Below are 15,267 nucleotides of genomic sequence, written 5' to 3' on the forward strand. Positions count from 1 at the left end.
TGGGCACAGGTTCATTCCTTGGGTTAGGTTAGTTCTATTTATGCTTGAATGATTCAGTTTTAAATAGCTCAACAAAAAATGGTCAGGTAAGGACTAGAGTTAAAATGTGTGAAAAGGAAGTCCAAAGAAAAATCTGTGGAATTACTACGGCAGCTTTAGAAATTATACAAAAGTCTAGCTTCTTTTAAACAAAATAGAAAAAAAAAGAAAGAAATTGGAGTGCCTCAAGACCGCAGTACAGTCCAAAAAAAGGATTTTTTCCCCCCTGAAGTTCCCTGTATAATAGAAATTGTCACACTAACGCTATGTTTTGGGACAATATAATTGATCAAGTGGTGCTGAGAGTAGGGTGATACATAACAACAATGCATGTATGAGCCTGATGACAGAGGTACAACTGAATATTTGTTGTACCTCCCTGAAGGAGTGACCCAGGCCACTGGACGCCATGCACTGATGCTCGCAAATCAGCTACAAAAGAAAACATACATGATTTTGTCCCAGGAACACAAACATCTCTTCCATGTTTTGTTTATGGAGCACGAGACAACTTGTAAAAATGGACCCACTGTCCCATATTACTACATTACATTACTACTATTTCAACACTCAATTGACAGTCACACCGTCCCCTAGCTGTGGAAACACTCCACAGTCATCCCCATCCCCAAAAGAAACAACCCAAAGTGTCTGAGTGATCTTCGTCCTGTGGCCCTCACCTCCTTGGTGATGAAGGCCATGGAGAAGATCATAAAACAGCACATCGTAAGAGCAACTGACCCCCTGATGGACCCACTCCAGTTTACTTACCGTGCACACAGAGGTGTCGATGATGCCAAAATCTTCATCTTGGACTCCATCCACAAACATCTGGAGCTCCCTGACTGCTCCGCCAGACTTCTGTTTGCTGATTTCTCATCAGCGTTCAACACTCTGCAGCCTCATATCCTGGCCACTAAACTTTCCTCCCGATTTCACCTGGATGATCAGCTAATCCTGTGGATATTGGACTCTTTGACCAACAGGACTCAGAAAGTTTGGGTCAACAACTCTCTTTCCGGTCTCCGTTCCACCTCCACTGGCTCCCCCCAGGGCTGTGTGCTCTCCCCCCTGCTCTTCATCATCTACACCGATGACTGCAGATCCACACAGCCCAACTGTCACCTGGTTAAATATGCTGATGACACAGTTCTCCTGTCACTGCTGTCAGGGCCTCACAACACCACGGGCCTGTTCTTCAGGAGTTTGTAGTGGTGTGACAGCTCCAAACTTTAACTGAACGTGAGCAAAACCAAAGAGATGGTGGTGACTTTCTCCAGTAGGCAGAGGGATCTGGCTGCTTCAGTCACCACCACCATCCATGGGAAACCAGTGGAGGTAGTTGAGGAGTACAAATACCTGGGAACCATCTTTGACAACCTCCTGAAATTCTCTGCCAACACTGTGCCACCAACGGCTATACCTCCTTAGGAAACTCAACTCCTTTGGAGTCAGCACACCCATCATGATGACTTTTTACTATGCCTTCCTGGAAAGCATCATGACCTTCTCCATCACCTGCTGGTTCCACTCCCTCAGCCTTCAGAACAGGAACAGACTGCAGCACACGGCATCAGTGTGCTCTAAAATCATTGGGCTGCCTGTCAGAACTCTGGCACAGGTTTTCAGCCAACAGGCCCTCAGACAGGCAGCCAAAATCATCAACGACCCCTCTCACATTCTTCACCCCGCATTTCAATGGCTCCCCTCTGGGCGACGCCTCCGCTGCATTTCCTGCAGGACTGAGAGGAGGAGAGCCACCTTTGTCCCCAAAGCCACTCTGCTTTTTAACTCCAGCCGATAAGAACATTTCTGTCACAGAGTAGTAGGCAAAGGACTCACTCGCAGGATTCTGAAGTACGGAGAGAAGGTGAGGGTTTATTCACAACGTGACACCAAGTGAGAATATATACATATATACAGTGAAACGGATAACACGGGGCCCGGGGAGTAAAGCGGGGTTCAAAGGAAGGTCCAAGACGGGGCACACACACGCCCCTCTTCAGCTCACTCCGAATGTCCACTCCAAAAGCTCACGCTCACTCACACTTGTCCACAGAGATCCAGACGGCAGGGAAGACGGGCAGGGGATCAAGAAGGTGCTAGGTAGTGTGACGATCCAGCGAGGAAGCAGTCTCTCTTTCCATCTTAAGTAGTTTGCCAGGATCTGTGTGAATGAGCCACAGGTGTGTGTTCAGGGCGGGTTCAGAGGTGGGGAATCAGGGCCCAGTTCCGCCCTGGTGGAAGAGGCTAAGACAAAAGGTACACACCACGACCTCTCCAGATCTTGAGAACCATGACAATTTCCCACACCAGAAAGATAAACTACTCTACACTCTTTTTATACTGCGGACACTTTTACTCACTTACAGTTATTTATTCACTTTAATTTTAAAACTGTTCAATTTTAAAACTGTGTATATACTGTATATTCTGTGTATTTATTATCTCACTCTTATTGCCTGTTTATGCCCTTTCCTTATCTTCAACGTCATGCTGCTCTGTTGTCTTAATATCTTAATTGCCCCTTGGGGATAAATAAAGTCTTTCTGATTCTGATTCTGATTCAGATTCTGATCAACCCCAAAGGATCCTCTAAGGCTAACACACACAACGATTTGCAACCTGTCCAGGGTTTGCCCTGCTTTTCACTCTGTGACGGCTGGAATAGCTGGAAGAAATAGTTTGATCCCTTAGGTTAGCAGGGTTCTCTGTTGTTAAACTGCAGACTGCTTCCCCTGAGTTGGGGTTGCCCCAAGTAAAGGCACTGAAATATTCGATCTACTAGTCTACATGCCATCCATTACCCATGGTCATTAGCTCTGGGTAACTACTGAAAAAAATGGACTTGAAATTGATCTTAATTTGGTTGATTAAACATCTGGATTCTGGACTTTACCCTGGTCTTTATCCTGTTTTGGGATTCTCTCTTTTTTGTGACATTATTGCAGGCTGATCCAAACAAAACAAAAAAATACCTCCATCAAGTGCACAGCCAATGACCAACTGATGATAGAAGTGATAAAATACAGTAATACTGGCACGTGAGGGCGGTTCAAATACAGGTAACCTTTAATGAAGTTCTCAGCAAATAAGGTCTTGCAATTTGCCAAATGTAACAAAAAAGAGTCACCGTTAGATGGCAGTGTTTCGTCAAAATGTTTTAATATGGGGCCTAAGAAAACCAAGTATTTGCCCTGACACCGTTGTAATGGCTGGCACTGTTGACTTACTCCAAGCGGGTTTGAGTTCAAACTTCCTGTTCCTGTCCAGGTGCTGCACTGTAGGACCCTATCCTCCTTTGGTGTTTCTTATCCCTCTTCTGCAGGGCTTAGAGCAGACTGGTCATCACACTGACTCACTAAGATAAAAATTGGGGTTGTATTCAAGTCCTCACCATTAGGATGAATTTGATTCTTAATAACACGAGTGGGACATTTTAGCTGTAGTTACAATTATAATTTACAATCGCACCTTTAAGCGCATTGGGCCTACGTGTGTGTAACTGGATCTTGAAGTTATTTAAAGGAACAGTCCCGCTTCAAAATACAATCTACCTTTTTCCTCTGGTCTCTTTCCTCCGTTTTTGTTTTTTTGTTTTTTTTCGTATTCTACGTCGCATTATATTCGAAGGAAAGCAAATGTTTCTACATCTTCCAAACTGGAAGATTATATGGGTTTTTTTTAAGTCCTTTTAGTCCTAAAGTCCGGTGCTCCTGTGCTCCTCGCCCTTTCTTTTGTTAAGCTAATCGGTTCCGGTAATGATAATGCACGTGTTCTTTTATCAGGTCCTCATTTTGGTTCTGATAACAGGTTGAATGGTTGCTAATGGGCCTGATTAAGGAACAAATGGAGAAGCTTTTCACATGGAAAGAACCCGGGAGTGTCCCATTGTAGCTTCCAAAAGGAGCGGCCAGGACTGAGTCGAGGTCAGGCAGAAAGATAACATTTTGTGGGAGAAGCAGAGGTGGAAAAATAAACAACAAATAAACAAACAAACAAAAGAAAAACAAAACAAACAAAAATTATTTGTAATAATGATACAGAGAAGTCGATGCTCTCTCCTAAGGCGGATTAATTTCTGTGACTAACAGATTGTCTTTTTTAAATATATATATAAAGTACAAAGGGTGATTGCTCCTCAAAGTGGGCTTTGTGTCCATCTTTCCTGAAAAACACAACCAAGCAAATATTTGCATAAATATTTGCATTTGTAGCGTTTTCATTTGGGGAAATGAGTCAGCTGAGACTGAGGAAGTCACCTGGATGAGTGACGAAATGTTTCTCCCACTGAAAACGCCACGGCCAGACGAACAGAATCAGCTTTGTGGGATTTGCATCCAGACATGTTTAAGTTTAACGCTTTCTTTTTATCGTTTGCATGTCCGGGGGTTGATATTCAGAACGAGCTACGAGGCACTCGTAGCACTTCTGCGTGTTTGTGATCCCCGTTGAGGTGTGCAGAAATTTCACACTAAAGGTTACTGCAGTGAACTAAAACTAAACGAAAACTAGATCTGAAAAAGCATTTTAGTTTAAATAGGTGACGAAAATTAAGTAGATAAAAATACAAACTACTAGATATTTATACAATGGATTTCCCATTTTGGTGACATTTTCCGACAGCCCCGCAATTTTCTCCAGAGGTTTTTATTTGAATGTCTACTCTGAACTTCGTGAATCTTTTCTTGGGCCTACATGGCTATAACAAAGTGAATACAAATAAGATCGAAACGACCAACACTGGATATTTTAAATAGAACGAACACAAACTGAAAGAACACAAACTTACCTTCCTTCACTGAGGTGAAATCCATTTTTAATCATCCGTTTATCAGCTCTTATGTCTGTCGCACATATGTAGCTATCAGACATTTATAGGCAGAGACAAAACCCAGTGGAGTCGTTTGGCTCCAAGCCCCTGAAAAAAACCAAAGACTCACTAACTGTGGGTGAACGGTGACCATTGATGGTTCTCTCAGGTGAATCCCTGTAACAGTCTGACACTTTCCAACCTGTTTTCTTATCTGTCTTATAGATCTTTATTGTCACTGTTTGGCATCTCTCTGCAGCTTGTAGGTTTTTACATTCAGATTTTTCGGATAAGACAATAAGATTAATAAAGATAAAATAAGTTTAAGAGGTACCTGGAATGTATGTGACGCACAATAACACAATAAGTATCTACACAAAAGGACATGCACAAGTTATATACAGAACATATAAAATAAAAGAACCGTTAATAAGTGGGTGGAGTGTTTTTCATTGTGAAAACAGTCGTTAGGCTGAATTTGTTACTGAAAGACCCGTGACAAATTAAAGGAAAATGCTTAATATTTGCTGTGACTTTCGGTGTTTGCGCTATGTTCAGGGTCAGGGGAAAGATTTGTTTCATTTTTCCCTTTTGGGGGGGTTAAATATTTATATATACAGAATTTCTATAACAAACGTAATGTTTGAATTATTATTTAACCTGTAGAATGATCTTTCTGACCCCAGTGGCAAGTAACTGGCTAAGAAAAAATAAGAGCAATAAAATGTTATTTTACGTGCATTATAAAAATTGCGTTTTGGATTTTTTATTTTAAAACTGAAGAGTTTTACATTGCTCTCTGGAAGTCTAAATATGGATACTTGTAAGGTTTGGTTTGATTAATTCTCCTAACGCAGGGGTCGGCAACCCGCGGCTCCGGAGCCGCATGCGGCTCTTTAGTCTTTACTTTGCGGCTCCGCGTGGTTTGGGAAAATAAATTAGAAGTATTTAGCTGAAGTGTATTTTATTTGTGTTTAGTTTTTTTTTTTAAACTTGTAGTTCTAAATTGGAAGATTATTGTGATTTTGAAATATAAAAATAAAATTATATCTTATTATTTTTCCGTGCATTTATCGAGACTTTCAACCCCAGGTAGGCCAATTATGGATCTTCGGATCCACATTATGTCGGCAGCTGTTCTCCACCGTGAACTATGTTAAAAACAAACACCGCTCACGTATCACAGATGACAGCTTACGGTCCTGCGTAAAGATTTCAGCTCACAGCCCGACAACACAAAAGCAGAGATAGCACAGACGTAAAGGCGGCGAGGCGTGATTGCGGGTGCCGCTCAGGTGCGTCCGACTCCCATGCAGCGGCGCTGCAAACCACGCCCCGCCACACACATTAACCAGGTAAAATACATATTTAGGCAGAATTTTGCAAATATCTATTTTTTTATTTATTTATTTATTTATTTTAGCAGCATAGTGCTTTTTTTCCAATTACTTTTTAAAAGTCAGGTCAAGGCTCCAACAGCCCAAAGGCGATATAAGGGTGGCGGCTCACAACAGTTTTTGTTTGCTACATGGATCATTTTAGTTCAGCTGGGTGTCTTTCCTTTTGTTATATTTCTTTACGAGTTCAAAATGTGTTAATTACATAATTAAAATGTAATTTTCTCTGTAGCACTTCATGGATTTCATAAGCATCACACCTTAGTTGCTCTGTAGATTCTTTTAAAAAGCAGTTAAAAACTTTTCTGTTCAAACAAGCCTTTTGTTGATCTATGTATTTTATATTCTTTACATTATTTACATTTGATCTTTTACATTGTGTATAATGTCTGTTGATTGTAGTGTTTATTTTAATATTTGTGTACAGCGCTTTGTGACTGCCTGTCTGTGAAAAGCGCTTAATAAATAAACTTTACTTACTTACTTTAGTTGTTCACACAAAGCATCAAGGTAAAAAAAAAAACAATATATACAGTGTTATCTTCATTTTAGATTTCAAAAAGTATTTGCGGCTCCCAGTGTTTTCTTTTGCGTGGAAACCGGGTCCAAATGGCTCTTTGGGTGTTAAAGATTGCAGACCCCTGTCCTAACGGAAATGTTTAAACATGATGTTAAACATAACAGTTGTTTTTTCTCTTGGGGTGTTTTATTTATATCATTGTAAATCATCATTACCTCCTGAAGTTGAATCCGGGAAACCCCAAACCATTTAAAAACCTCAGGAAGTCCACAAATGCACAACAAAAGAGAAAAAAAATGAAACACTCTTTTATTTAATTATACATATGTTTATCTCACAATTCAAAAAAATAATCAACACGTAATTACGGAAACTGCAACTCTTCAATTTCGAGTTTAAGTTTCTACGCACTTAAGGCAAGAGTGGTGCCTAAATTATTTAGAGGAAATGAGATCTGCAGAGACAATGCAGAGAACAAGGTTTTCTGTCCCAGTTACACCCCACCACCGGCAGGGTGGGGGTAGGGGTCCGAGACCTGGTGTTGCTGTGTACGAAGTTCAGGTCAAGTCTGTAAGAAAAGAGGGGGTAAAGGGGGACGCCCAGACATGTTTGTTAGACCTCAATTAAAGTTTTTATTTTACTTTTTAATTTCAAATTTTCGATAAATATTAGAATAATGGTGTACTGGGTGGCCTGGTCTAAAATTTTGCTTCCGTCGACCACATCTAATTGCACATGATTATTAACAGGTGTATAATAGTGTCAGAACCTCCCATTCAAAATTCAAATTCAAAAAACATTTTCTGTTTCGGACTTTTGAATTGTGTACCAAGCATTCGCACACGTGACTTGCAAATACATTTTTAAAACCATTCAAAACTGTCTACCTTCAAACCCATGAAACCGCCTGCTGTGTTCAGGTGGGCCAGCCCACCACACCTGAGTATAAATGAAGGACCTGATCCACTGGGCTCAGTTTTCTCTTAAAGACATACACTCTGCTCCTGCTTTAGATTTCTGCACTTTTGCTACATCCAGGATGACCGAACAGTGGATGTAAGACTTCACGGGGTTTTTTTCACAGTTTGTGTTTCAGTTCAGTGCAACATTCTGCGTTGTGTGTAAAAGGATTTGATTTCTTTAATCACTATATTTCGTTATGCTAAATTGATTTTTTAAGTCTCAATTTTCCAAATACTGCAGAGATACATTGTAAGTTTGCTCAAATTTCATCCCAGTTCTGGTTTTTATAGCAGTTTCTAATGTTGAGTCATGGGGTGTATTCTCATTGTTTGGGGTTATTTGTTGACTTTGGGGCTGTTTTGTCTTAGTTTGTGCGCATTTCTAACCGTCTGCGTATTTGTAGGATGAAGATGGTGGGTCAGGCTTTGGAGGAGCTGCTCGTGGAAACTTATCACCAGAACTGCCTTAGAATCGGTGTAATTGAGTCCTACAAATACATGGAAGCGTAAGTATTTTAATTTTTAAGTTTAAATGCAGTTCAAATGCAGTAGTTGATCTAATAGTGGAACAACGTGGCAATGGTGACATTACTGTCGTCCTGTGTCCCGCAGAAACCCACACAGAGTCGTCCTGTGCGTCCTTGCCAGCGAAAAAGAAACAGAGGGTGACATTATGTTACAGATGGATCTAATCCAGCTAAAGGATATGTGCTACAAGAAGAACGTCAGCATCATGTGTTCGACAGACATGAGACGGCTGGCAGAGCTGGTGAACGTGGATGACATCAGCGGCAACGAGGCCTCGCGGGACCTGCACTGCATTCTGGTCACTGTAAGCTTAATTTCAGTTAATTTTCAGTTCAGTTCAGCTCAATTTGCAGTTAACAAATGGCTCATGTTTACCAGTTATCTCTATTAAAATCGTTATAATTAGTACACTTGGCTTCATGACAGGCTACTTCGAATAAGAAGCAAAGTGATGTGTTTTCCGGGAGTTTCACCGTCCTTCCTCGCTGTGTTTCGCAGATCCCTCCAGTGAAGCCGCTTCCACGCCAGGCCCTGCAGATCCTCAGCAGCTTCTGCGAAGAAAGCCGCCGGAGGGACTCGTCGGTGCATTGCCTTTGTTCTTATCGCTACCCAAGCCGCAGTTGTTGTTGTTGTTGTCGTTGCTGTAAATAAAAGTGAAGGATTAAATTCTTCAGCGTGTTCGTTGTTTCTGAATCCACGTTCTAAAGTTGTAAAGAGAAAAAAAAATGCTTGGGGGAAAGATGAAATCCTCAGTTTCAGACTTTAAATTTACTATTTTAAAAATGAGAGATTTACTGCCTCTCAAAGTGAAAACAGCACAAAGTCATATCCCTGCCAATGAAACGGATGCACCAAAGCCTCCTGGGGCTGTCTTAATCAAAAATAACAGAAAAAAAAAAATTCAAATAAAACTAAAACCCAATAATGTTTATCATCTCTGCAGTTTATTTCATTGTCAGTGCTGACAAAAAAAAAACATTAAACCAAACTAGACTTCGGGCTATTCTCTGCTTGCAAATGTAACTAAGATAAATGTAAAAAGAAAAAATCTTTAGTTTTAGTTTTCATGTGATCTCGGAATTTTTATTGTCTCTTAGATGTTTCTAACCTTTGTCTAACTATCACACATTTTCTCTGCCGGCAGAAACAGAACCCTTTAGTAAACTTCACAGCGTCACCTTATCAGCGCCACTGATTAAGTCTTTAATCAATCAGGTGTTTTCCGCACGAGACCTCATTAGGGGCTTCATCAAGTTTAATGTTCTCATTCATTAAACACAACAGCCATGATACAACTGAAAAATTTCCTGGAGATATTTTCAGAAAAACCCAAATCACTCAAAAACTGACACAAACTAACATAAAATGCTCCCACATCTTGTGCAAGGTGGATTCCTTCACTTGATCTTATAATTTTATCTGATATTAACGTATTAATGTAATAAACATTGAATATGAAGGAAAAACGTACAAGTGAAGGAAACTGCAGACATTTGAAATCCTAAACCTTATCTAAATGCATTTAGACACAGTCCAGTGATTGAGTACAGAGCCCAGATATTTATGGGGGACTTATGCCTGCAGGGACAGTGAACACATGATGTCCTTAATGTTTGAGTAAATCAGCCTAAAAAAAAAATCAATGCACTTTCAACCAGCTATCCGCTACAGCTCACAGCTTCCTGCATTGTTTGCGAGCCCTTCACACGTCCACCGCAGCCTCTTTAATGTCTAACACTTTTCGAATTCAGCAAACAGAAGAGCAGAACCCGTTTAAACCCACTGACTGTGCACATTTCCAAAAGATCCAATCCAGGTCTACGTGACTTGATCAAAGAGGGAGAACGGAGCTTCCAGTCATGTTTGTCGAACATGCGTGATGTGAAGCATGCATGACGCTGCATACATACATTTGAAATATAGATATCAGAAACTTATTTTGAATATTTTTTGCGTGCTTCTTCTTTCACATTGCAGTGACTTCATCCATAAAAAAAACAATGCTAATATACAGGCTTATCTTGAGAGGTTATTCCTATGCTAAAATCATCTTCTCCACAGAAAGTTTATTTATTTATTTATTTTTAACGAGAAGAATTCAAGCAAACAAACTTGTGTGCAGAAAGAAGAGGGAGACAAGGGGAGCGAAGTTGAAAGGGGGGGGCGGGCAGCTGGCCAGTAAGAGAGGGAGTGGTAAGGTGTGACCTCCCAGAGCAGGTATAAAAGTTTTGACCTGAAGAGACAGAGATTCATCATTCCTCAGTGACCACCGACTTGTCTCCGACTCCTATTTCTTCTTCTCTGGGATCCAGCAGCACACGGAAAAAGGTAAGATAGACATGTTTAATGCGTAATTACGCACCGACACAAGTTACATTTTGAATCCGGCTACAGTGCAGTTTGAAACGCTTTTATTCCCTTGTTTAGAGCCTGTATTATACTTAGTTTCCTTCGTGTTTCTGCAGTATGGAGACCATCAGCCAGACGCTGGAACATGTATTGGTCACAGCTCATCATCAGAACTGTCTGACTGTGGGAGTTTATGAGTCTGCAAAATTCCTGAATGAGTAAGTATTAATGTACAGTAATTCATTTGTACTGTCAGAATAATAGTGATTCTGACGCTATATGTGGTTTATTATTCTCCTGTCCTGCCCGCAGAGATCCGGATGGCGCGGTGCTGTGTGTGCTGGCCCTTGATGAGGAGGATGAAGATGACGCTGCGCTGCAGATTCACTTCAAACTGCTGCAGGCTTTCTGCTACGACAATTACCTCGACATCCTGCGAGTGACGGGAATGCGGCAGCTGGCTCAGCTGCTGGAGGACACCAACACTAGCAACAGAAACGAATCCAGGGACCTGCATTGCATCTTGGTCACTGTAAGTCCAAACGCCTCATTCTGCTCCACTGCGTTTGTCAAACTTTGCCAGTGTGGATTATTTTCTAGATAAACTCTGGTTAACATAAATGTCCAACTACGCTTTGTTTTGCAGAACCCTTCTGAGCAGATTCTGCAGTGCCAGGCTCTTCAGCAGCTCGCCAAGTTCTGCGAGGAGAGCCGCCACAGGTACGAGTGGCTCCCCCACCTTGAGCTGCAGGACCGCTGACCTAAACCAGACCGCTGCAGAGCGGTTCGAATTAATGGAAACTTGCCCAAGTAGAGTAACGGGGTTTTGCTTTATCGGGAGTTTACTTTGATCTGGTTCAGGACGGGAAGATTTGGGCCATGAAGAGGTGTGTGAGACAGCGACATGTGACCTGAGTGCACGAGTGGAAAACTGAGGAACTGCTCGTGAAAGTCGACTAGAAGCCCGCAGAGGCTCCAGGTGTTTTGGTACCTTGTTCATCCAGACCCGTGTCAGATTTAATAGAGCAGCTGAGGACGATTTAGTTTTAAAACGGAATGATTTTGTTAAGCAGTGCATGCAAAATAAAATGCACTTTGTCAACTGAAAGAATGTACTTCAACATTGCTCCTACATGATGTAATGTGGTCAGCTAACACAATTTCACTCGTTCCCCTCTTTTTATTTGTATTTTTTACTAATAAATCTAAAGTGTTTCATTCACACAATATTGTATAAAAATCATGTTGATGTTGATTAAACATCATTTTTGTAATTTACTGTATGATGTCTAAATCTGATATCTGATGTTGAAATGAAGGCATCATGTTCCGAACGGAAAATAAATACATTGCTGAACAACACAGTTTCTTTCTGAACGAAAATTAACAGATATCCAATCCGATCGTCTTGATGCATTCTCAATCATCCAGGAAAGTAAATCTCCAAAAGTTGAATCTGTTCATCTGGACGTAGCGTTTTGTGGGAGAAACGTTTCGTCACTCATCCAAGTGACTTCTTCAGTCTCAGCTGACTGCAGGTTTCCCCAAACCTTATAAACAGTACATTTGCATAATGACTGAAACCAGCCCACTGAAGGAACAATGGGCTGTGAGGTCAGTTCCTTAATCATAATTATGCAATTCCCATGACCATTGATCAACAATCACTGACCAAAACCCACTGATCAAAGAACACTGATCAATGGCCATGAGTCCCATTCACAGAGAGTTGGGGAATGGCTGCAATCACAGCATTGTAAGATGGTGACAGATGTACCCTTAGGCCCCTCCTCGATTCAGAGATGGTCTTTCCTTTTCACGTAAATGGCCTCCTTGACTCCGCGCTCAAACCAGCGGTCCTCCCTGTCCAGGATGTGTACATCCTCATCGTTGAAAGAGTGTCCACTGGCCTGTAGGTGTAAATAGACTGCAGAGTCCTGGCCTGATGAGGTTGCTCTTCTGTGTTGTGCCATCCGCCGCTAGAGGTTGTTTGGTTTCCCGATGTATAAATCCTGGCAATCCTCCTGGCACTTAACAGCGTACACTATGTTACTCTGTTTGTGTCGGGGGACCCGATCCTTGGGGTGGACCAGTTTTTGGCGCAGCGTATTTTGGGGTTTAAAAGCCACAGAGACCCGGTGTTTAGAAAAAATGCGTCTCAACTGTTCCGATACTCCTGACACATATGGGATCACTACAGGTTTTCGCCTGGGCAGCGGTTGTCCTTCTCTCCTGGATCGGCTGGAGCTTTCTTTAGGTGCCTTCCCAGCTTTGACAAAAGTCCAGCTGGGATAACCACATTTACTCAGGGCCTTCTTGATGTGCTGTTCTTCTGCCTCCCTGGCTGCTGTGTCAGTGGGGATGGTGTTCGTTCTGTGTTGTAGCGTCCTGATGACACCCAGTTTGTGCTCCAGTGGATGATGAGAGTCAAACCTTAGATACTGATCCGTATGCGTAGGTTTACGGTACACGTCAGCTTTTAGATGTCCCTCATTACTGATGGAAATCTCACAGTCTAAGAAGGCTAACCTGCCACTTTTCATATCCTCCCTGGTGAATTTGATGTGTCGGTCCACCGAGTTAATGTGATCCGTGAAATGTAGTACGTCCTGAGATTTGATTTTCACCCAGGTGTCATCCACATATCTGAACCAATGGCTTGGTGGTGTTCCAGGGTAGGATAGCAACGCCCTCTTTTCCACTTCTTCCATGTACAAATTGGCCACGATGGGTGAAACTGGGGAGCCCATGGCACACCCATGTTTCTGCCTGTAGAACTGACCCTTGTATGTGAAGTAGGTGGAATGAAGACACAGTTCCAAAAGCAAACACACTTGGTCGATGCTGAGAGTGGTCCTGTTGCTGAGGTTGGTGTCATCCTGTAATCTCTTACGGACTACCTCCAACGCTTCCGTGACTGGGATGCAAGTGAAGAGAGACCTGACCTGCAGTCAGCTGAGACTGAAGAAGTCACTTGGATGAGTGACGAAACGTTTCTCCCACAAAACGCTACGTCCAGATGAACAGATTTTGGAGATATCCAATCTGATGTTAGCTGTCGGTGTTCTTTCACTTTGAATATTGGTATAAACTGATGTGGATCACTTTATGCCTTTTATTCACTGTAACATTTAACTTTTGGGCGAGGGCACAAAGACTGACAGAGGAAGACAGAGAGGAGGATGAAGATCGCAAAGTGAGAGCAAAAATAAACGGGCACGAGTGGACCTGTAGTCAAATTCACCAAAAATGATAAAGCTGTAGCTTCTGTTTTATCAACGTTCACTGATGATGATTTAAGGATAAGTAAGCAGTGTGTTGTACTGTTATCAATTATAAATCCCCAACCTACTCTTCTAATTACTATAAGATTACATATTTGTTATTTTCCATGAATACAATCCTAGTTCGGTGAGGATGGAGCGAGGCCACTCATTGATGCCACGGACTACAAATCTATTCTCCACTCATAAAATTGGTGTATATGATGCTCTGTGCTCACACTGCATTATAAAGGGAGGTTTTTGTATGAGTTCAAAAACTTTAATATAAAACAATTCTATTACCAGTTTGCTTCGTGTACAGGTTTATGGAGTGGCAGAGTGATTTCCCAGCGTCTGTAGTGCTTGATGATTGGTGGACTGCCTCATATATGTTAACTGAAATAATGTTGTGTATTTTTCTCATCTGCTTAGCCACAAACAGCTGTTTAACTTCTTTAATGACTGATCCTTTGCCTCAGGTTTGATGACTATATGACTCAAGACTGAATTATTCTTAGACACACTATGTGATCCAACTAATTCGGTTGCTTTTGAATAGACTCCGATGCTCCTTTCTGGCCTTACAAACAATGACAATGACATTCGGGGTATCACCAAAAAAAAAGGGGGGGGGGGGCAAACTCTGGGGTGTCATTAAGAAATTTCAAAACAAAAGTGAGCAGAGCAGCACAACTAACGTGTTAAGAAAGTTTAGCTATCACCAGTTGCTGGAGACAGTGAGCCAACGTCAAATGTGACACTATTAAAATAACTCAGTGTAAGCGGGTCATAAATTACATATTGTTATAATTACACAAAATGTGTTATGAACCCCAAACTGCTCCTGGTATACATGACCTTTAGGACCTTCAAGCCTGTAGTTATCTTTATTATCATTTAGAGCCGCTCCTCATCCTTTTCTTCTTCTTTGGTGCAACACTATAACTTTGGGGTACCCGGTTGGCCTCTCCCTTTTCTTCAGTTCCCCTGTGAGAGAGGTCGGTGTCATTCCTTTTCCAACACTAATTATATCTGTCTATCTTTATCCACCCTGAAGTTTCTGATTGTGTTTTAGTTCATTATTATCATAATTACGCCTGTCTAGATGCTGTGAATATGTGGTAGGTGTGGGCCGCATATTAATGGAGCTGTTAATGCTAGCATGAACAGATAAGTCTCGCTAAATAGGACGTTGTAGTGGGTTGAGCTAACCCGTGGATGCGTGATTTTGCAAAGACTTTGCAAAGACACGTGAGAAAGTTGCTAGCTCTAAAAAGATGTGTCGCCCAACGTGGGGCTCGAACCCACGACCCTGAGATTAAGAGTCTCATGCTCTACCGACTGAGCTAGCCGGGCGGTGCACAAGCCGCTAAGACTACGTATTATGAACGTCACA

The 15,267-nt window shown here is 41.7% G+C and overlaps 2 protein-coding genes and 1 non-coding gene across 3 annotated transcripts; 2 read left to right on the forward strand and 1 right to left on the reverse strand.

The window, feature by feature from the left end:
- The first annotated feature begins 7,731 nt into the window (after positions 1–7,731).
- LOC116333057 (growth arrest and DNA damage-inducible protein GADD45 gamma-like) lies at positions 7,732–8,910 on the forward strand. Its single transcript, XM_031756187.2, has 4 exons — positions 7,732–7,825; positions 8,136–8,237; positions 8,344–8,563; positions 8,758–8,910. The coding sequence occupies exons 1-4, from the start codon at positions 7,809–7,811 to the stop codon at positions 8,908–8,910; spliced, it is 492 nt and encodes a 163-aa protein (XP_031612047.2). The 5' UTR covers positions 7,732–7,808.
- A 1,815-nt stretch (positions 8,911–10,725) lies between these two features.
- On the forward strand, positions 10,726–11,368 carry LOC116333094 (growth arrest and DNA damage-inducible protein GADD45 beta-like). The gene is made up of 3 exons (XM_031756241.1): positions 10,726–10,826; positions 10,921–11,140; positions 11,255–11,368. Exons 1-3 carry the CDS (start codon positions 10,726–10,728, stop codon positions 11,366–11,368), a joined length of 435 nt encoding a protein of 144 aa, XP_031612101.1.
- Positions 11,369–15,154: 3,786 nt separating this feature from the next.
- On the reverse strand, positions 15,155–15,227 carry trnak-cuu. Its single transcript has one exon. It is a non-coding gene; the product is annotated as a tRNA-Lys (tRNA).
- Positions 15,228–15,267: the final 40 nt, after the last annotated feature.

The sequence above is a fragment of the Oreochromis aureus genome, linkage group 15, assembly GCF_013358895.1.
Source record: "Oreochromis aureus strain Israel breed Guangdong linkage group 15, ZZ_aureus, whole genome shotgun sequence".
NCBI lineage: Eukaryota > Metazoa > Chordata > Actinopteri > Cichliformes > Cichlidae > Oreochromis > Oreochromis aureus.